The sequence below is a fragment of the Caretta caretta genome, chromosome 17 (genome assembly GCF_965140235.1).
Source record: "Caretta caretta isolate rCarCar2 chromosome 17, rCarCar1.hap1, whole genome shotgun sequence".
NCBI classification, from domain to species: domain Eukaryota; kingdom Metazoa; phylum Chordata; order Testudines; family Cheloniidae; genus Caretta; species Caretta caretta.
This window is the reverse complement of record NC_134222.1, coordinates 4,809,286-4,832,371: the sequence shown is the minus strand read 5'-3', so window position 1 is coordinate 4,832,371 and position 23,086 is coordinate 4,809,286. Positions and strand designations below refer to the sequence as shown.

Below are 23,086 nucleotides of genomic sequence, written 5' to 3'. Positions count from 1 at the left end.
TGGGGACTCTCTCTTTTGTTGTACGGTACAGCTCCAAGCACGTTGGCAATGCTAGAACATGGATGTACTTGCAAATTGTGCATGCATATTCAAAGGAGGCTTGCTGAAAATCTCCCCCCTAAAATACAGCACATTATTTTACATAGCCAACTTGCACTGGAAAATAAATCCCAACCCACAACAGCAGCATTATATATTGCTATACCTAGTCAGTATATGGTACAATTTCACAAGGCAGGCAGAATTGCATAGCTGAACTGTGCACACGACACAGATTTCAGATGGAATTTAAAAGACAACTCACCTTACTAGCGCCCGGGAGTAAGTGCAATTTGACATATGGATCAGCCAAACCATTATGATCCATTGGCTTCAGGCCCTGAAGAGGAGATAAAAAAAGGCAAGAAAGGTTACAAAGATTACAACAGAGGCCAGCTCTTTACTAATCCATTTTCTATATCAAGAAATATACCCACCTAACAATTATCTCATTTCCCCGGAACTGGTTGATAGAAATGTATCAATGCCATGGAACCCAAGCTGTGCAGCAAAAAACCAGACATTCGGAAGTCAAATGCAGGGTGCAGTTCTGACCAAGAAAGAGCCTCTGGAAGACTTCACTCCCAGTACTTAGCATTGGTTGTATCACATCCCTGCTGTTATTTTAGTAGCCAATCCTGGCACCCAAATCACAATTAATTCAAGAGTTAGGTAACTCAGCTCAGCAATTTTGGAGATAAAATAACAGGGTTCTGCCGTTCCATAATTGCTTATGTGCAAACACACCTCTGCTGTTGTGGCGGTACTTCAATGCACACGATGAGGGGCTGATGGCACCTATCTAATCCCCGTTATGAAAGCACCGTGTGAGGAAAGAACAGCCTTCGAACAAGCAGGAAGCTGCTGTCAACTGCCTGATGCTTTATTTGCAATGAGACCCCGGAGGCAAGAGAGTATGTAAGTAATGAACCTCTCACAGCCCTTACACTGATTATAAGGCTAGAGGGGACCATTGTGATCAGAAAAGCCAGGTCTACACTACAAATCTGGGTTGACACAAGTGATGTTGGTATGAAGCTGCCAGTTAGCACATCGCGTCTGCGCATGCATGCTCGGCTACACACAGCACCGATGCAAGGACTCACCAGGAGTGCTCGTGTCAACGTACAGTCCTGTGCACTATGGGTAAGTGTCCCACTGTGTAACCCACCGCCATCCAGTGCGCTGTCTTTTGGGAAGTCTGGAAATATATGGTGGGGCAGAAACAAATTGCTCAGGCCACCTTGACAGCGTGGAGGAAAGATTCAACTATGTACTCAGCATGTGAGGAATGACAGTTGGATGCACTTTTGGAAGACTGAAGGGACGCTGGCATTATTACTCACAAGGCTGGATCTCACTGAAAAAACATCCCAATGGTTATAGCTGCCTGCTGTGTCCTGCATAACACCTGTGAAGCAAAGTGGGGAGAAGCTGCCACTGGTGTGGAGGGCAAGCTACTGTCTGCTGAACTTGAACGGCTAGACACAAAGGCGATTAGAAGAACTCAGCACGGAGCTATAGAGCTCTGGGAGGCTTTGAAAGAACACTTGGGCAGTGAGCCACAGTAGTGCATTGTGGTGCACTGTGCTCTGCCTGGCCCTGCTGTCCTGGAGCCTGTTAGAAATTTTGTGGTGCTCGGTGTACATCTGTGAATATAATACCGTCAGTGTTCTCGCTAATCTTGCGGTGCTTACTGTGCATTGCTGACGATTACGCTGCGTTTGTTACTGATCCTGTGAGTTGCGTCACACTGCACAGTAACAAATAAGTGGGTGCTTTCAGAACTGCCAGGCACTCCGCAGCATACGTTCGGAGCTAATAAAGAAGACTTATTTTCCAAATAATAGAATTTTATTCAGTAACAAAACCAGCACAAACTAAAAACTGTGCAATTTAAAGGCAAATACATTAAAAACTTAGTAAATTAACGGAAGAGAATTTAACAAGGGGAAAGAACATTCCTGTCCATTTTACCTACACATCTAGTGGGTCTCACAGGTCAGTGTATGTGAAGCAGTGGTTCCCCTTAATGTCCCCTCGGGTGGAGTGGGATGGGCAGGAATTGTGGCCCCTGATGCCATGTGGAACATTGAAGGGGGAGTTGAGAGGTGCTACAATGGAGTTCTCCATGGACTGCAAAGGGAGGCGAACCTGCAATAGCTGAACCTGCAGGACCACAAGAGTCTGCAGCATCTGTGTTTGCTGCTGGAGAAGCCCTATTATGCCCTGGTGCATTTCCCTCTCCTTTTCCTGCCAGGACTTCCTCCTGTCCGCTCTCTCCTTCTCCTGGCTGTTTGCAATGTCCACCCTTCAGGCCCTTTGCTCATGGTCACACCAGGCACCGCAGCCGCCGAAGAGCACAGGCACCAATCGGCCTCCCTTCAGCCCCTGTGCCAACAGAGGGATGAACAAAGCCCATTATCTCTGACCAGGAGAGAGCATGGGTGCATTCTCCCACCCCGGAAGCCTCACTAGTCCTGACATCAGCAACGCAGCTACCCACGTAGGTTACCTAGGTCCTTCCCTGATACCATGTCCCCTTCCAGGCCTTATAAACCATCCCCGTACATTCCAGGGAGCTTCCCCTCCTGAGATGGAATGGCCCCATGGAAGCACCACTCTCTCAGATTACTCTCTTATGTGGTTTCCCCACTCTGCTCACTTGCCCCAGTCAGACTCCTTGCTAGGCTGTGCAGTCCAGATGGTCCTGTATTCGGAAAAGCCACCTGGGCATCCAAACAACTACAGAACAGCAAAGGTCAGCAGTGACCTTTGGAAGTGCAGAGCAAGCAGATCATGTACACGGGGCAAAACCCCTGACCACCTCCCATACTGCAAACCCCATGGACCCTGTAACAGGCATTTGCTGGAAAGCTGAATATGTGGGTGGGGGCTGGAGCCAGGCGGATGCTGCCAATAGCCCTAGGGACCATCTGAGCATGGTGAGTCCTTCTTTGTTACTTTCCACGAACACTGAAGTGCATGGCTTCTGCCCACACACTAACAGCTTCGGAGGAACTATTTTATACCTGCACACAGCTCAGGGTATTGAACTGTTCACTCTCCTCCCATCATCCAGTCAGGCAGCAGCAACCATACCATGTGACCCAGTAACCCACCAAACCCCCTGCATGACAAAGTATGTATTGTCCAAGTTTAATCAGAGCAAACCACTGGCAAAAACATATTCACATCAACTACTGGTCCAGTGATTGCACACAATGAATAGGTTTGTGGAGATCAAAGCCTGCTTGTGGATAACTCAAAGCGGAAACATTGGGTTAAATCACTGGGATACAATAGAATAATCCACCTAACTCCATACATTGTGCATGACCTCGGGGTGGAGGGGTCCTTTATTCTCACATATCCTGGATTTGCAGAGCAAGAGTTCTGGCTGTCTCTGGTTTGAGGGTTCTTGCAAGGAGTATGATGCTTCTTGTGGGCTTGGTGCATGCAGACCTCTCTCTACCCTACAGGGAATGAGTCGAAACAGCATTCTGGTCTGCAGAAAAGTGAATTTTGCTTCTAAATCAGAGCCATATAACCGCCAGTTGAAGGGATGAAAATATCATTGGTGAACACAGGCTAAATGGATTTGCTTTAACAATGTTGCATTTCAATTAATCTCCTCAACCCAGCAAGTGAGGAACAAAAGGAAAGAGAACCACTGGAGAAAGGCGATTACATTAGTTATGGAGCCACTGCCTGATAGGCTTCCCGAGCTAGGCTCATGATACACAACAGAACAGCAGATCTCCTCTATTGTAAAACCTGGGGCCAGATTTTCAGCTAGTACAAACTGGCTTAGCGTCAGTGGCTCTATGCCAATTTATACTAGTCAACGATCTGACCCTATGGATTCAAGAAGAAAATAACAGACGGCAGCATAGTCTAGTTGGTAGGGCACTGGCTTGGGAATTAGAAGAGCTGGGTTTTCTTCCCGTTTCCTCTCCCACCCTATGTCTATCATGTCTCTTTAGAGAGTGTAAGTGCTTTGGGGAAAGGAATGTCTCTTTGTATAGCTTTGTCTACACACAAACTTGCATCAGTTTAATTTTGGCTTAAGAGTGGCCTACTTTGATTTAGTTTAAACTTGTTCTCTGTCGACATAAGGAAAAGTCAATTGGGAACAGGTTTAAGTTAAACTGAGAAAAGCCACTCAAACCAAAATAAGAGCATCCACACAGAGGTTGAACCAATTTAACTAAAATAAGTTTAAATTCACATCTTCGCTTATACTACTGCAACAACCTTCCTGTGTAGACAAGCCGTGTGTGTTTGTGCAGCGCCTAGCACCATGGTGCCCCAATCTCCATTGACAATAATAAAGAACAGGATGGGAGAGACCAAGCTGGAGTGGGATAAGATGGGGGAGTCTCCAATCTCTGACAGCACGCGTTACTGATTCACCTGAAGAAGAGCTCTGTGTAGCTTGAAAGCTTGTCTCTTTCACCTACAGAAGTTGGTCCGATAAAAGATATTTCCTCTCCCAGTTTGTCACCATTCCACCTGTCAAATGTGAACTCGGCAGAGCAAGACGATGCCATAATCCACCTCGTAAACCAAACTCACCGTTTTCTTCAGCCTCTGACATTTCATTACCAAGCAAATCCATGGGGTTATAATTAGGGAGGTATATAAGACTGTTTATTCCAAGCAGATGGCTGCAAGAGAGCCTTGAGCCAGCACTGAGCTTTACTGACAACACACTGTAGCAGACAAGATTCAGAGCTGGGGATAGGGGTGCAGAAGCATTCTCTCTGCAGTATTTATTCACTGACAGAGAGTAAAGCTTGGGGGGAACTAGAGAGCAACCAGTAGTGCTTGTGATGCATGTAAGCTCAAACCCACAAAGCTGTTACCGTTACACCCAAAGGCCGCAGGTCTAGATACTTTTTGCAAATGATGCAATGATCCAATTTTAGGAATATTTTATGAATATGCATCACCTCATTTGCATTAATCCAACCCACCGTTAACTCCATCAATTCCCATTCTCTTCCCCATCAAATTAAAAAATCCTCCTTCTCAAACCCATAATTCCTGCCCAGCTCAGTTGCCCTCTGTCAGGAGATAGAAGCAGCAGTAGTAAATATTTATTTTGCCGGAGCTTCCGAACACTCCAGTTGGGATCAGGGCCTCAGGGCACAGGACATGCACAAACACAGGCGTGAGACAATCTTGGTCCTGAAGGATTTGCAATATAAAGCCTAGAAGCAGCTGCTCAGGAACACAGAAAAGGGAATCCAAATTCAGGAGTTTCTAGGCCAATTTGGAAGACCAACCTACAACAACATACCATAGCTACCCCCTGCTGGTTTCAACTTGGATCCTGGTAATTTGCTGAGAATCCAGCTGCAGGAGGAGAGAGAAATGATGGCTTTATCCCTAATCCTCTTGAATGAAGGTGATTGAAATAGAAAATGGCATGAGTGTAGCTCAGTGGGGCCCGGGCCTCCTGGTGCTACTGCAAAACAGGTAATGAAAGCCATAATCTCTTCTCCTTAACCCCATGTCTTAACCAGAGAAGTTCGCTACTTATGCATGAAGTACTGTGCTAATGAAGAGAATGGCCTGATTCTGCCCCCACTTGCCCCATCAATCGGGAGTTGCTCTGCTGAAGACAATGGAGTTAACTTGGGGATGGAGGCAACATTGGTGTTCACCACCTGGGAGCAGTTGCTCCCCCATTTACATTAGCTAATAAAATACGCAGGTGAAAGCACCCTCCTTGCACAAATTGTTCCCATCAACCAAGGATCCTAAAGCCTTTCCCAAACACTAAAAGCCCCTGTGAGACTGGGCACAGTATTATCCCTATTTCACAGACTGGCTAATGCAGGGGTAGGCCTAGCTTGACACATGGCTGAAGCTCATTTCTTGGGAGACAGGATTAAGGAGGTAAATGGAGCATCAAGCTGGAAACAGAATGTCTGTACTAGTGAAGACAAGGGAGGAACCCCCAGGGAACTGTTCACAATGGACAAGAGAAGTCAGGAATGCAAAGATGAGGTAAAGAGTAAGTCGTGCATGGACAGAGCATACTGTACAAGGACTGGTTCCTGCAAAGTGATCAAGCCAATCCCAAAACGTGTGATGCAATGTATGGGAAATGCAATGTAATGTGTCAATGTATATAAAGGAAGAGGTCTTCTGTGTAACTTTGAATGTGTGGTATGCCCTATATCCACTGATCAACTCCACCTACCTTGTTATATGCCAAATAAAGGAACCTGAGCGACGAGACTCAAGTTGGACCAAACTCTTGGGGAACCGAGTGAATGAAATCTTAGGGGAACCCCAACAGCAGGCACAGAGGGAAGAAGGCATTGCAGAGAACAGAGAACCTGAGCTGTAGCCTGCTAATTCAGTCTGAGTTTTTCTAGAGACATTACTGGGTTTTGGACAAGCCCAAAGTTCAGGAGCTTTGATTCCTGCTGCTTGCCTTTTATCACTAGGCAAAATGCCCTTCCTGCTCTCAAGGGGGATCCCCAGTACTGATAGTCCCAGCCCTGGGGGCCAGCCTTGCTCACAGCCTCCCTCTGTAAGGTGCTTTGCACTTGTCCGTCATGCCAGGCTGCAAATAAAGAAGTAAATGAGTGAATCCCTCATGAAGATAGACGGAAGAAGACAAGCCACTTTGTAATTCACCCACTGATTCATTTCAATTAAATTACCTTCAGAGTAGGCTATTAAGGGCTTTTTAAACAGATGCAGCCAGGAAAGCTGAGTGACAGAGGTTTGGAAAATGGTCAGAAGCTCCTGATGTCATTCCTCTCTCCCTCCCAAACTGCTTGATGTGATTTAGGCACATGGTATGGCTAATTTTAGCATGAAATAAGACAAGCCCTTGCTACAGCCCAGTAGCTGCAGTTCATGTCTGCTGTGAATCCCCTCCCAGCTGGCTTCAAACACCCCCAGCTCCGAAGCTTGGGCCAATGTGCATCCAGCACTAGGATCAGGCAGCACCCACCAGAGGCCTTAGCTCCATCCCCATTCAAGGCTAGATGATTCTGGGCAGCCTCTATGCATGGGGCAGGGAAGAAAGCACAAGGAGTTCCCCCACCTTCCTGTGCCTGGCACAAGGGCTCGCCAGAACCTCACTGGGGAGCACAGGCCCTGCTCCCAGCAATTGCTCCGGTGGCCTGTGTGGAGGTGTGTCCATCGCGCACACACCACCCAGCAGGGCCAGCTGCTGTGCTAGGTGAGAAACCAGCCTATCCACAGCCTCACGGCAGAATCTTGCCCTCAGAGACACCCAAAGCAGTGCCACAACGAAAGCTCTCGGGTGGCATCCCAGCTCCCGCTGCCCCACCTCTGGAGCAACAAAGCCTTAGAAAAGCTCAAGGTAGAAGTTGAGTCTGGAGCTTAGGGCTCTGGACAGGGATCAGCAGATCTGGGGTCAGTTCCTGCTGAAATGGAGCTTGCAATCTGGGCTGCTCAGTTCCCCAAAGTAATTAACGTGAAGCATACCCTGAGATGCCTTCGCTCCAACACGAATGTGCCTTGCCCAGCCCTGCATCCCCACAGTGAAGTGCAGACTCAGCTGCAGCCGATCAGTGTTTAAGCAATACAATCCAATCAGCATAACACCTTCCAATGCAAACGGTGGGTGACGTCACTTGGGTTTGCAGTATCAAAACAGGCTGAGAAAAAGTTAGATGGTAAGGATACCGACTGCCCTCACTGGGAGAGTGGGTCACCAAGGCAGCTTTCCCGTCTCGGAATCTGAGTCTCCATGCTGGTTTAGAAGGTCAACACGTGAAAATATGTTTGACCTCCTCCCAGGCCCCTTTGTCATGCATCACAAGGTCAATGCACTATTTGATGTGACTATCATAACTACTCAGGAAAAAGACGTATGACAGGAATGGCAGAGGTTGGGGGCTCCAAGTCTGGGTGGATGTCCATCAACAGAGCTGCATGTGGGGAGCTGTGAGTTGAAATTGAGCAGCATCAGCACAGCTGTGTAGAGGGAGCCTAGGACCAAAGTATACTAGGACAGAAGAGTTTAGCTGCATAGACAAAGCTGGCTGATCACACTATGCATGGATCTAGGTGATCCTATTACACCCTGATCCATCTCCTTTTTACACATCAGTGGACAAACTCCTATGGGTTTTAATGTAGTTTCCCATTGGCTTCAACAGAAGTTGGATCTACCCCCACTTTCATGAGAACTCAAATCCATTCAAGCCCAGATGAATATAACAGTACCCAGGATCCTCCTTCTTCCCTTTTTTAAAGATTGGCACTACATTAGCCTTTTTCGAGTCATCCGGGACTTCCCCCGTTCGCCACGAGTTTTCAAAGATAATGGCCAATGGCTCTGTAATCACAGCCGCCAATTCCTTTAGCACTCTCGGATGCAACTCGTCCGGCCCCATGGACTCGTGCACGTCCAGCTTTTCTAAATAGTCCCTAACCACCTCTTTCTCCACAGAGGGCTGGCCATCCACTCCCCATGTTGTGATGCCCAGCGCAGCAGTCTGGGAGCTGTCCTTGTTAGTGAAGACAGAGGCAAAACAAGCATTGAGCACATTAGCTTTTTCCACATCCTCTGTCACTAGGTTGCCTCCCTCATTCAGTAAGGGCCCACACTTTCCTTGGCATTCTTCTTGTTGCCAACATACCTGAAGAAACCCTTCTTGTTACTCTTGACATCTCTTGCTAGCTGCAGCTCCAGGTGCGATTTGGCCCTCCTGATTTCATTCCTACATGCCCGAGCAATATTTTTATACTCTTCCCTGGTCATATGTCCAACCTTCCACTTCTTGTAAGCTTCTTTTTTATGTTTAAGATCTGCTAGGATTTCACCGTTAAGTCAAGCTGGTTGCCTGCCATATTTACTATTCTTTCGACTCATCGGGATGGTTTGTCCCTGTAACCTCAACAGGGATTCCTTGAAATACAGCCAGCTCTCCTGGACTCCTTTCCCCTTCATGTTAGTCCCCCAGCGGATCCTACCCATCCGTTCCCTGAGGGAGTCAAAGTTCCCTGCTTTCCTGAAGTCCAGGGTCCGCATCCTGCTGCTTACCTTTCTTCCCTGTGTCAGGATCCTGAACTCAACCAACTCATGGTCACTGCCTCCCAGGTTCCCGTCCACTTTTGCTTCCCCTACTAATTCTTCCCAGTTTGTGAGCAGCAGGTCAAGAAGAGCTCTGCCCCTAGTTGGCTCGTCTAGCACTTGCACCAGGAAATTGTCCCCTATGCTTTCCAAAAACTTCCTGGATTGTCTATGCACCGCTGTATTGCTCTCTCAGCAGATATCAGGAAAATTAAAGTCACCCATGAGAACCAGGGCGTGCGATCTAGTAGCTTCTGTGAGTTGCCGGAAGAAAGCCTCATCCACCTCATCCCCCTGGTCCGGTGGTCTATAGCAAACTCCCACCACTACATCACTCTTGTTGCTCACACTTCTAAACTTAATCCAGAGACACTCAGGTTTTTCTGCAGTTTCGTACCAGAGCTCTGAGCAGTTTTGTTCAATATCTTCATAAATGATCTGGAGGATGGTGTGGATTGCACTCTCAGCAAATTTGCGGATGATACTAAACTGGGAGGAGTGGTAGATACGCTGGAGGGCAGGGATAGGATACAGAGGGACCTAGACAAATTGGAGGATTGGGCCAAAAGAAATCTGATGAGGTTCAATAAGGATAAGTGCAGGGTCCTGCACTTAGGACGGAAGAACCCAATGCACAGCTACAGACTAGGGACCGAATGGCTAGGCAGCAGTTCTGCAGAAAAGGACCTAGGGATGACAGTGGACGAGAAGCTGGATATGAGTCAGCAGTGTGCCCTTGTTGCCAAGAAGGCCAATGGCATTTTGGGATGTATAAGTAGGGGCATTGCCAGCAGATCGAGGGACGTGATCGTTCCCCTCTATTCGACATTGGTGAGGCCTCATCTGGAGTACTGTGTCCAGTTTTGGGCCCCACACTACAAGAAGCATGTGGATAAATTGGAGAAAGTCCAGCGAAGGGCAACAAAAATGATTAGGGGTCTGGAACACATGACTTATGAGGAGAGGCTGAGGGAGCTGGGATTGTTTAGTCTGCAGAAGAGAAGAATGAGGGGGGATTTGATAGCTGCTTTCAACTGCCTGAGAGGTGGTTCCAGAGAGGATGGTTCTAGATTATTCTCAGTGGTAGAAGAGGACAGGACAAGGAGTAATGGTCTCAAGTTGCAGTGGGGGAGGTTTAGGTTGGATATTAGTAAAAACTTTTTCACTAGGAGGGTGGTGAAACACTGGAATGCGTTACCTAGGGAGGTGGTGGAATCTCCTTCCTTAGAAGTTTTTAAGGTCAGGCTTGACAAAGCCCTGGCCGGGACGATTTAATTGGGGATTGGTCCTGCTTTGAGCAGGGGGTTGGACTAGATGATCTCCTGAGGTCCCTTCCAACCCTGATATTCTATGATAACAATGCGATCTACCATGCTACTTGCCAGGCCGCGAGGAATTCTCCTGAAAAAGATTCATTTTCCAACTGCAAAAAAACGCACCACAACTCTCCAGAGATCAACGGCCTTGCTGCATTCTAGCCATTGCCAATTTCTCCCTGCACCCGCAACATGTAGCTCACGGAAGATCAATAGCATTTAATTACAAGCAGCGCTAATCAGCCTGTCTATTAACTACACGTTAGAACTGTATAGAAATCACAGGAGATAGATCGATTCCACCACCCTTGATACACACACAAGGTGGTTTCCGGAGAGCACTCTGGGCAGTTAAGAGGCAGCCTAGCAACCACTCTCTCAGAGCCTGAGGGCTCCTGCCATTAGTCAAGTTACCACAACAGTTCCCTAGACTGCCTTAGAGATCTAACCATACTCCCGGCCCTTCCCGTCAGAGGATTTTACAGCAGTGTAAGGAGGGGGTATGAATTATCACCCCTATAGGTAGGGAAGACACACTAACCATGGAGGCTGAGAGGGATTAAGAGCCTGGTTTCCAGAAGTCCTGGCCTCCCACATAATTCAATGGATGCTAGAGGTGACCAGCCACTCCGCAGAGGAGGCCTTCGGGGGCTTGCCCAAGGTCACTCAGTGGTGTCAGCGGCAGAGGTGAGAATGGGACACAGCGCTCCCAATTCCTAGTCCCCTGCTTTGGCTGCTAGATAATGGGGTTTCCCTGCGTGGACCCCCACTGCCTGACAACGTGAAAATGAGAGGCTGCCAGGCTCTAATCATTAGACCATACTCCCTTTGTACAGCCAGCGTGGGCTCTACAGTGCTACCAACCCCAGTTCCAAATGTAGTTTTGCACAAGGATGCACTGTGCATTTTAATAAAGGAAACATCCAGCCCCAGAGTCTTACCTTGGGGTGAAATCATCCCTAATGGTTTTTCAGGCTATTTCTCTTCATTTGTAGTGAGTGTTGCCCCTTGCATGTCATTCTGGAGTGAGCATGCTGAGCCTGCAGCGTCCAAAGATGGGAAGTCACCATAATGTGACAAGTTAGGCAAGCCCTGGCTGGGGGCAGGTTCAATATCCCAGGAGTTTGACGTCCAACCAAATGATATTACCAGACTTTTACAGGGCCTGCTCAAAATTACTCAGAATTTCACAATTCAGGTCTCTGCACTTCTGAGTTGAAAAGGCTCCCTGCAGCCTCTTGCTCAATGAAATGAGCCAACTTTATACAGCCAAAGTCTGAGCTGGCTGAAAAAAGGATTTTTCCAGCAAACATTGCCTCTTCCCTACAAGCTAGTGCTAAGGCAATTGCCTGATTCACTACAACTGGGCTCATATGGTCTTTCCTCTATTCAAGGAGAGAGTGTGTTAACTCTCTCCTCATCAAACACTGACTGGAGTCTGTACACAGGGGAGCACATTCTGCTCTCATTTACTCAGTGTGAATTCAGAGTGACTCTCACTGAATTTACGCTGGAGTAATTGAAGGTGGAACCGATGAGGAGGCAGCCACGAGAAGATGGATCCTAATGAGATAAAAGTGAATGAATGAAAAACCCTTTGCTGGCACAAACCTTGGCATCTATTTAAGGCAAGTGCAGCTGTTTGGATCCGCTTTTTCTGCTGATGTACGTGTTTCATAAATAAACTTATCTGAAAATATAGGAACAGCATTTGGTGCCTCATCAAATGGAACAGTCCCATCGGCTTAAGCAAACAACAGTAACCCTACTGAGCATTGAGAAAAAGCTGGATAATTTTTATAACCATCAAGAACATCTGTGGCTATGCATGCTAAGATAAGGCTCAACATCAGAGCTCGTGCTTCAGGGTGTGAGCTACTGGGCTGCAAAGATCAGAAAGGAATTCAATCTCTTCTCCAGCATGGCAGAAATAACAAGGTTCACAATAGGGATGAATGGGTCTCCCTCTGAAGCATCAAGACAGTGACCACTGTCCTGGAAGAGAAACAAGACTAGAAAGGCCAACACTTAGGAAAAAATTCTATGGCATTTAATAGCAATGAAACCAATAGGGTTGTATAGAATTTAACATAGAACTATATGCTTTCTACTGAGCCACCCAAAAGAATTTCTATAGCGGGGTATAATTCTCTGTTATATTCTACAGCAGGGGTTGGCAACCTTTCAGAAGTGGTGTGCTGGGTCTTCATTTATTCACTCTAATTTAAGGTTTCGCGTGCCAGTAATACATTTTAACATTTTTAGAAGGTCTCTATAAGTCTACACTATATAACTAAACTATTGTTGTATGTAAAGTAAATAAGGTTTTTAAAATGTTTAAGCAGCTTCATTTAAAATTAAATTAGAATGAAGAGCCCCCTGGAGCGCTGGTGAGTGACTCATCCTTTAACATCAAACAGATAGATCTGGACTGAGAGCATTCCTTGCTCTCCTGTCCCAGATCTTTTACTACCTCCATCCTCCAACACCCTCTGCTAATACATTCGGAATCATGCTCAGCTCTCAGAAAGTGCTTTATATTTTCAAAGCTCTTTTACAAACTGGAATTCCTTTGCACAAAATCCGTGCGAGGTGGGTGTGTGCTGTTCTCCCCATTCAACAGCTGGGGAAACTGAGGCATGGAGATGGGAAGGCTCAACTGTTTGGCACCCAAGTCCACACTTAGGCATGTAAAGAACAGGCCTAATTTCCAGAGGAACTGAGGACCCCCAGCTTCCCATAGTACACAGCAGCTCTGAAAAATCAAGCCACCCATTATGGATTTAGGAACCCAACTTTAGGCACCTAAAGTGACACTGCAAATAAGCGTCAAGAGCAGGAGTGGAAGAGAGGAGTTCCTGAATCCAAGACATGCTGCTTCTCCTGATTAGACACCCATTCTTCGCTGCCTAGAAGTGCTGGAGTTTGGATCCTTGCAGAGAGCCAAAAGGCAGACCCGACGCAGGAGAGAAGGGGACATCCATCTACCAAGGCTGTTCAGGTGGCATCAAAGGGCCTAATTCACCACTGCCTTAGGTTCCCTTCTCCCACCCTTCTTGTCTGTTTAGCCTGTTAGCAGTTTGGGGCAGGAACTGTCTCATACTATGTGTGTATGCTGCATCTAGCACAATGGGGCCAAGATCTGAGCTGGGCCCCAACAGCTACCATAATGCATGTAACCCTAATGGCAACACTGCGCTATTTGAGCTTCTTCAATATTCAAATCTGCAAAACGCATTTCAGTTCTAATAATCTAAAACATCTGCAGTAAAAAATGGTGACCTACCTTTCGTAACTGCTGTTCTTCGAGATGCATTGCTCATGTCCATTCCCTTCTAGGTGCATGCGCGCCCACATGCACAGTCGTCGAAGATTTTTGCCTTAGAGATGGTGTCCTGGCCATGGGAGTAAAGATGCGCCAGATCCTTGAGAAACCTGATTGCCATGTCCTGAGTGAAAGCCAACCCCCCTTCCCCCGAAGCAGAAGATGGAAGGCCAAAATGGTGGCCAAGTGGACCTTAATAGATGAAAGAGACAGATCCTGGAGCTTGAAATGCAGAAGGTAGTCCAGGATTGACTGCAGTGAGGCCCGCACAGGCTGAATATCTTGGTCCAAGGTCCGTCACATAAACTGCTTCCATTTGGCCATGTAGGTCGCCCTGGAGGAGGGCTTTTTGCTCCCCAACAGGACTTGTTGGGCATGGGCCGAGCATTCCTGTTCCTCCGCATTCAACCATGCAGCAGCCAAGCCATCAGGTGCAACACTGCCAGATTTGAGTGCAGAAGGCTGCCCTGGTTCTGAGACAACCAGTTTGGTCTGGCCAGAACTGTAGAGTGCAACTCGAAGATATTATGTCAAGCACCCAACGGTCCAAAGTTACTTGTGAATATGCCGACCAAAAGGGGAGCAGTTGATTGAGGAAAAAACAGGAGGATGGATCCTGGAATGTGATGGGAGTGTAACCTCAAAATGCTAGAGATGGTTTGTCTGAGGTGGCCAGGGAGGAGTAGTGGGAATATGGAACAGGCATCATGGGCACACCTCAAGGGTTCCAAAAGGCCATTGAGCAGGCCACTGGCCCTGCTTCCACACCGATGCCGTGGTGGATGCTGGACCGGTTTCTGGGGCCAATGGGGATCCTCCTCTCAGCGAGGGGCTGAACTCTGGCTCCAACTCGGACCATTCCCCTTCCGGTGACCAAGGCGGGGCTGTGGAAGACTAAGTCTGCAGGAGGACCTTTGTCAGAGACCAATACCTAGGGGGCAGAGAGCGGCATCTGTCCAACAAGTGGTACCGGAGCAGTGGAGATCAGTGCCGCAACAGCAAGACCGACACCTGGGAGATTGTCTAGGCGATAGGGACTTACACCGGGGGGATCTCTGTCAAGATGCTGGCTGGTACCGAGAATATGGAGACTGGTGCCCCAATTCCGGTGTTCCATGCCTCGTGGAAGGAGAGCGTGGTGCCGGAGACCTGGGTCTTCTGGCCAGAGACCAAGGTTGTGGGGATGGGGATATGTGTCTGTGATCCGGGAACTGATGGTGCTTCACCGCTCTCTGGGGGAGGGGTCCCATGGCTGGCGGTACCAGCAAGCCCATGAGGTTGTTGGCCGCCTGGGCAGCTTTGGGTGTTGAAGGTCCCAATAGCAGCCAGGGTCCCCTGCCACTCCCAGGAGTCGGATCCTCATTGGGCTAGGGGGTCCGACTGTAGCAGTACCGCCTTGTAGCTCCGGGGCAGGTGGGTGCCCTGAGCTAGGTCCTTTGCCCTCGAGCCCCCTTCCCCTCCTAAAACACCACTGGGGAGCCTCTTCTTTTCCAGCTTTTTGGGCACTGGTGAGGGGGAACGGTGCCAGACAGAGCCTGGTGCCGGCGGGGAGCTCTGTACCAACGCCAAGGTGCTAGGAGTGAAGACCAATCAAGAGGGCTCTGACACTGGATGGAGTGCAGCCTCCATGAGGAGGGCCTTCAAGAGGATATCCCGCTCCTTCTGAGTTCTGGGACAGTTCTTGCAAATTCTGTACTTGTCCTTTATTTGGGATTCCCCCAAGCACTTCAAACAGCTGCTGCGGGTGGGGGGGGGCGGCGGGGGTGTCTCTAACAGCCATCAGCCTGTTGCATGAAGAACATGGTTTGAAGCCCGGGAACAGGGCATGCCCCGTTCCAGGGCAAAGTCCGAGCCCCGACTGTAACAATTAAACTAACAACAAACATTGAACTAAATGGCTAACTAAGTACCTAAGAACTATATACAAAGAGAACAACAATGGGCTGTTAAGAACTGCTAATGTTCTTGCAATGCAAGACAAGGCTCTCTGACCAACTGTCATGGGAGGGGATAAGAAGGAACGGAGAGCGCATAGGGCCGGCAGCTCCTAACATACCAACGCATGATCGTGGCAGTCCAGAGGGTGCCACTGCTGACCCGACGGATACTGCTAAGGCAAACACCGACGACTGTGCACGTGGGCGCGCACACACTTAGAATGGAACAGCCATGAGCAACACATCTCGACCAAGGACAAAGGTAATGGAATTATGATTTTTATCATGACTATGTCCCAAGACCATATTCCAGACCCCACAGACAACTCCTACCCACTGTTGTCTGAGAATAGGACCTTCATGTTTCTGCTCGTTTTATTTTTCTATCTACTTTTAAAAACAATAATTTTCTAGGGCCCCAATCGTGCAACGGAATCCACACAGGGACCCCATTGTGCTAGGTGGTGACACACACAGAACAAAGACACACTGGCTCAAAGAGCTAACAATCTAAGTAGAATTGCAGGATCATGGCCTAATTCCTTTAATGCTCACAATTTATATTGAGGTTACATCTATAAAGAGCTGATAAAGTGTCAATAAACAATTGCAAAAAGAACAGGAGGACTTGTGGCACCTTAGAGACTAACCAATTTATTTGAGCATGAGCTTTCGTGAGCTACAGCTCACTTCATCGGATGCTAGACATTACAAGCATGTTACAGACCTGAACAGTCTGTATTCCAGCTGGCTAGAAGACATCTGTAGAAGGTATTCTAGATGTTTAGACTCTTGGATTCTATGTCAGCTGATTAACTAACTATTAATCATTTATTAATCCTTTATAAACTATTCATAACTGTGCTCTCAATACAAAGCACAACCTGCTGAAGTCAACTCTCTAATTCATTCTGGCAACTTTTTAATCTAATAGAGGAAAAAAAGAAAAAAAAAAAACCACCTGCTGATGAAACCATAGTGACTCAATTCTTGCCAAGCAGAGCCCAGAAGTTGCTGTGTGTCCTGACTTGCCCAGAAGAGTCTGCAGGACACTGCTCTCCATCCCTCTCCACCTGCCACGTGGGCACAAATTGAGTTCCAACAGTAAAAACCACCGTCTGCAGAGTGCGGGGAAAGGAGGGGGCTTCGTTACCTGGCGCATTCTAAACATTTGTCTTATTTATAGACACTAAGGAGAGACTGGTCTGTGCAGAGGCCAGCTCACTGAACTGGAACTTCTGGAGGAAAAGAGCTTGGCGAAAGCTTGTATGGTCCCGTGAGGCCCGCTTCAGTCAGTGGGGGTTGCATGCGGCAGAGTGGCGCTTCCTGCAGGATTGGGGCATCAGGGAGAGCAATGCCAGATGGAACGGCAGTGTTTATCGGGTTTTCATTTCACTTTCTGCCCAACTTCCCCGCCCCACGCTCTAGTAAATTCCATCTAGCCCACAGGCCATTTTGGGAAACAATACCACTTTAAAAAAAATAAAAAATAAGCGCTTTTTATTTATTTTGTTTTTTAAAATGCTCAAGCAGTGCCCGGGTATCTATCTATTCACATTTCCAGTAGCTCCTACAGATGAGTCACTTCCCCCTCTGTCCTTTACTTCTCCTGCCTGTATAATGGGGACAGTGACACTTGGCTGTTCTATGCAAAACAAACGGAGCTCTCGAGTTGGAAGGCTCTGTATAAGAGTTGAGCGTTTTTACCATCTAATTGCCAATAACAATGACGCTTGGCCACCAAGCGGCACTTTTCAGCCTTCTGTCTCAAGTCGCTTTTGCAAAGACCAGTTGGTATCGTTATGAATCTCACTTTGCAGATGGAGAAACGGAGCCGCCCGCAGAAGAAGTGACTTGCCCAAGATACAGGCCAGAAGGCAGGGGTGGAGCATGGAGGAAGAGAGACTCTTAGTTCAGCCAGAGCTGCCTCCCGAGAGGCACATTCTGTATGACTGAGAACACAACAGGCCTGATTCACAGTTACTTGCGTCCTGAGCTGGTGGAAGGGAAGGACTTTAAGCCACCTGCGCACTCCCACAATTCAGGACCCATGAAGGACCCTGCCGAGCTTCCACTGTAAATTAAGCAGCTTCAGGACGCTTAGCATCTAAGCATGCCCTAGTCCTGCCTAACTCCCAGAAAACCCTTCCTCCACCTCTCCACTTGCCCAAACCTCCCATTTATCTAACTCACGGCACGTTTACATTGGGAACCCCTGGAAATCAGTAGTGCCTTTTCTTGAATGCCTGGAAAGCACCGAGCATCCTGATGGTCCCGCTGTCAATAAATAATAACAAAGCAAACCCCCTAACCTGTACCAGGAAATGTACCACAGAACACGTGCACTGTGCTGGCTGAATGGCCTAACCTTCCAATGAGTTCAATGGACAAAGGCTGCAGAGGAAAGAACTGCCAGCAATAGGATTCAATACATCTCACGTTATTTGATTCAACCGGCAGTAAATGCAGGCCAGCACCTCCTAGCCCCAGCGAGGAGCAGTTATCAGGACTCAGTAGATACTCATAAACAGATATAAAACAGCAGAAGATCAAAATAAATAGACAATAGCAGGAGCAGATTAAAGGGGAAGGAGTTTTTATCTAAGAGGGGGTGGGACATGTTCCAAGAGCGGATGAAATACTGAAGGCTTCTAAATGCTGACTGTAAAAGCAGAGATGTAGCCTCAAGGATATGTCGTGCTGGAGAGACGACAAACTAGACTCGTCCCTGGTGGAGCCTCCATTGATGCCAATGGACATACATGGAGTTGTCCCAACAATCTCCCTGGCCAAAGGTGGTATTACTATTCATTTGTATTGCAGTAGTGCCCAGATGCCAGGCGCTGTACAAACACAAATCATCCAAATGGTTCCCTCCTTATCGACTTACCTGTTCCTCCCCTGCCCCCAATTCTCTCACAATCTGTCTAGATTTGATCACACTCGAAGGCAAAACCTTTACCAGTGACCTCAGCACCTCCCAAATGCATGGAGTATGTGACAGTCAGCTGTGCTGATGATGTATTGAGATAGCGGATGTAAAAGCAGTGAGGTCACTGGGATGTGAGTTGAATGATGCTGGGGGTACACACTGCTTTTGGATATGCACTGGAGATGGAAATGGAAGCCTGAGGGCATGCTGGAATTCATACTTGACAGCACTGCAGGCTCTTGGAAGGTGCCAAGAATGCAAGAGTCTTGCCACGTAACCACTTACTTCCAGGACTTAAAGGCTTGGGAAGAATGGGGTGAGTCCTGCTGCAGCCTTAACTGTTACCAAGTGCAGCATGTGTTTGTTAACCCTGTACATCTCAGCACAGCTAATACTCAGCCTCCCTCCCTCCCTCCCTCTCTGTGCAGGAAGACTAGCGTATACGTATTAGTGCCACAGACAGGAGCCTGTAATAGGCTTCAGCAGCTTTGGCAGTCAAGAGAATGCTCCTTTCCATTAGCTTTATCCAAGCCAAGCTTTAACGTGAAGGTTCTCCCAATATCTACACACAGTCACATTGGGTCAATCCAGCAAACTGCATTTGTAATGCTATCACAGCAATTCATTATCGAATACCACCCAGACCTTTCAACTGGATTAGCAAGGCTCTGGGTGCAGCTCATGGTCTCTGTGTATATAATGTCTTCTGCAGTTTCCACAGCATGCATCCGATGAAGTGAGCTGTAGCTCACGAAAGCTCATGCTCAAATCAATTGGTTAGTCTCTAAGGCGCCACAAGTACCCCTTTTCTTTTTGCGAATACAGACTAACACGGCTGTTACTCTGAAACCAGCTCTAGGTCTACATCTAGTTTTACATCTCTGCATCTACATAAAAGCTACATCTGGGAGATGGGGGTCCTGACCCTTACCTTTCTGTGAGTGAGTTTTGGCAGCTTTCCCCAGCCAAGAGATGAAATGAGAGTGGATGGATGGCACAACAAAGAAAACAGAAAAGTGGAGAGAGTGAGAGAAGGATAGAAATAAACAGAACAGTAACATTTGAATGTCATGGCACAAACAGGCTGAGTTTTAAAGTGATTTTCCAGGATCAAGAGGCCTGTTCCCACCATTCACAGTGCTGTACAGCACCAAACGCAACAGGGCCCCAATCTTGACTGAGGCTGCCGGCAGCGACTGCAGTACAAATAAGGATGCACGGACATCCCTCATGTTAATCAGAACAGGAGCTCCCCACAGCATAGCAAGGGAGGGAGGAGAATAATAGGAGAGGAGAATCTGCAACACTTACTCTGGTGGAGCAGTGCTTATGCCTGGGAGTCGTCCCAGGATGCCCAGCAGGGTATCTGCAATTCACTGGGACATCTCCCCAGCTATAGCCATTGGGGAAGACCATCATTCCTCCCTGGGTCCATGAATGGAGGCACTGGGAGTGGGAGCCCTTCTACGGCTGGGGATCTGGCCTCTTTCACTGCCTGTATAGTTACTGGGCCTTCCCTGCCAAAGCACCCCCCCTCCCGCCCCAAGCCTGAACTTCACAGGATGGCACTAGGCCTCCTGTATTAAAGGGGACAGAACAAAGAGACAATCCCTGCCCCACAGAGCTTACACGTCACCCACAACACCTGAATCCTTTCAGGCAACCCGCAGCAGGACGCCTTCCCTGCACAGAGGCCAAAGGATGGCACCTCCCCCAACCCTCCTGTTAATCCTGGTGTTCTGACTACTGCTTCAATCTCACTTCCTAAGGACCCAGTGTCGTGCATGCAGAGAGCAAAGGAGGGTGTGGAAGGGGGAAGCACGAATCCACTCTAAGGGAGCAGGAGGATACGGCTAGTTATCTGGAAATGAGTCAAAGCTATTACTGACCCAGCCACAGGAGTAACGGGCTGGAAACAGAAGCATCAGGCTACATAGGAAAGGCTCCTCCCAGGAGATCACTGACCAATCCACCCAGACACTTGGGGCTTTTCAAAGTCCCTGGACAGCTGGTTCTCAAGAAAATGTCAGCCCAGACCATGGTACTCTGTGCAGTTTGGATCAGCTGTCAATCAGCATTCAGATATTGGGGTGCTTATTCAGAGTGAACCTCTTGCCCCTCACTAGCCCAAACACACAGGATCAACCAGAGGGGCAAAATGGCAGCTTCAAGGCTTCATCTCTCGAAGGGAGCTCCCTCAGGTGAGATCCCAGGCCCACCCCCCTCAGGTGGGATGCCAAGAGCAGCTGCAGCAGCTCCAGACCAGTAGAGTTATTGAAACTTGGCTTCTCGGGAGCCCCAGACTGCAGGTAATTTGATGCATTTGATAGGAAAGTTCCAGCCACAGGAGATTGGTTGGGTGCATTATGTCTTGCCCCACTGCACACTGCCCCTTTCCTGAAGCATATTTTAATAGGTTCACTCATGTTTCACTCTCCTTTATTATTGTACAATGAGCTCAGAAACCGAAGAGTGCTCAATGCAGGGAAAATGGAAGGACAGCTTTGTGCGCGTCTCCCTTTGTGTGTAAGCAAGGGTCCTTGCTGGTACCCAAGAGCTGCCAAGAGCCAAAGAAATAGGAAAAATTCAAGGGGGCCCATACTTTTATACAGCCTTCAGCATAAATTAAAATGGCTCTGAATCCCTTTTTGCCCAGCTAACGGTTCCACAAGATCAGTTGGGGGAAGCAAACCCCTCTGTTTCAGATCCAAGACAGGCTAGGAAAAACAAACCCTCTGTCATTTGGGATGGGCTTAATTTGGTACAGGGAGTTGAGTCCTGTGGAGAGACTGGTGGTAAGATCAAAAGCACTTTCCAGACTTAATGGGCCCTGTTCAGTCATCAAAGAGCCCATCTAAGGTCCTGGCAGCTTGACAGCAGGCAGGGAATGGCCAATGCTGTGCCACTCTTGGCTGGTCACAGACACAACTGCTCTTCTCCGCGGCCAATGACAATGAACCCTTTTGTTTTCACTGTGGATTTGTCCACATGGAGAACTGATTCCAGAATAAGGCAGGGCGTGAATCTAAATAGCTACAGCTATTCAGGAAGGAGAGTGTTCACACAGGACATGACTCTGTAGTGGCTATTCCAGTCAATTTCCACCTGTAGACAAGGCCTGCCTTTTGCAGTTGGGTCCCTTCCAGCTGCCTCGCCAGGCAGGATGGCTGTGGCACTTCCAAACAATGGGGGCATCTCAAATGGCCTGGAGTTTGGGCTTGTTTCACAGACGCACCTGAGGGTTTAGTCTTCTTTGTCTGTATTATGGTTGCACTGAAACGCCACATGGGAGAGACATCAGTTCACACCAGCTGTGAATCTGGCTCACTGGCTCCAATGGAGCCGTGCTGACTTACACAAGTTGGGGATCTGAGCCCACCGATTCCAATGAAGCTGTGCCAATTGACACGAGCAGGGGATATGGGATGAGCTCTACAGACAAATCAGTCCTCACAGCTGGTAACTTCGGGCTTCACGTGTGTCTGTCTTTACCCCTTCAACGCCCAGCTGTGTGCTGGGTCTGCCTCATTTTGCACTGATCAGGTGAATAAGGCCTGGGAAGCAGCATCAAGAAGAGGAAAAACTAAAGAAAACCCAACCATGGCCACTAAAGGAAATAGTAAAAGAGTGCAATGGCTGCTGTCAGAACGAGCTGAAAGAGACTGAGCAGACGGGTAATAAGTTCTGGCCTTACCAGATGGCTTCGTTCTGGAACAGGAATGGGTTCCCCTCTCCCATACCTGCAAATTGTGTCAACTTCTCCTTCAGTCTCACCATCAGTATATATCACTCTCTGCCTTGAGGTCTCCTTCCTCCTTGTCTTCCTCCCACTACAAACCCAATTATAAATATCCTCCTCAGCACAGCTCTCTAAATAAACCAACGGAGCAGCCTGACAATGAGGACTGCTTGAGCGTCAGCATTTTAAATTCACTCACTATGGCTAGGAGGACAGGAAAAGAAATCCCACCATTCATTTCTCTTATTGATCTATAATACCACCCCGAACTCTGCCTCTACAGCTACACCTCTCTATAGCTATAGGAATGCAGCTCCATGCTTTCCATTCAGCCACCTGACTCACACAGCACAGAGATTCATTCAACCGCATTCTCTTTTTTCCCTGCCTCAAGCATGTACGCTGTGGGGGGAGGGGGGACAAATAACATCTTGTATGTTACACATTCATATTAAAAAAAAGGTGTTGGAGGATCAAAAACGGGATATTGATTAGACAACAGGACATCTTCCGACCCAGAGTTTAAGAGGAGGTTTCTTTAAGGAGGGAGGCAGTAATTCTGATGCCTATCACGTTGAGGGGAAAACTGATTTTAGAGCTGGAGATGGCATAGCGGGTACAATATCTGGGCATGTTCTGTGCACAGGGCGGATCGTCGCCTTTGTCCAGAAAGACACAGCACTGCTCCACTATGCACGGTGCTGAAGCAACACATTCATAGAATA

General features: G+C 48.0%; 1 protein-coding gene across 2 annotated transcripts in view; it reads right to left on the bottom strand.

Annotated features, from left to right (window-relative positions):
• DOC2B (double C2 domain beta) overlaps positions 1–23,086 on the bottom strand; it is a 133,193-nt gene that overhangs the window by 75,158 nt on the left and 34,949 nt on the right. The window contains exon 3 of one of the 2 annotated variants that reach the window (XM_075120660.1): positions 305–379. The exons of the other annotated variant lie outside the window; for it this stretch is intronic. Within the exon in view, the coding sequence (XP_074976761.1) occupies positions 305–379 (75 nt within the window). The remainder of the gene's footprint in view (positions 1–304; positions 380–23,086) is intronic. 2 annotated transcript variants of the gene reach the window in all.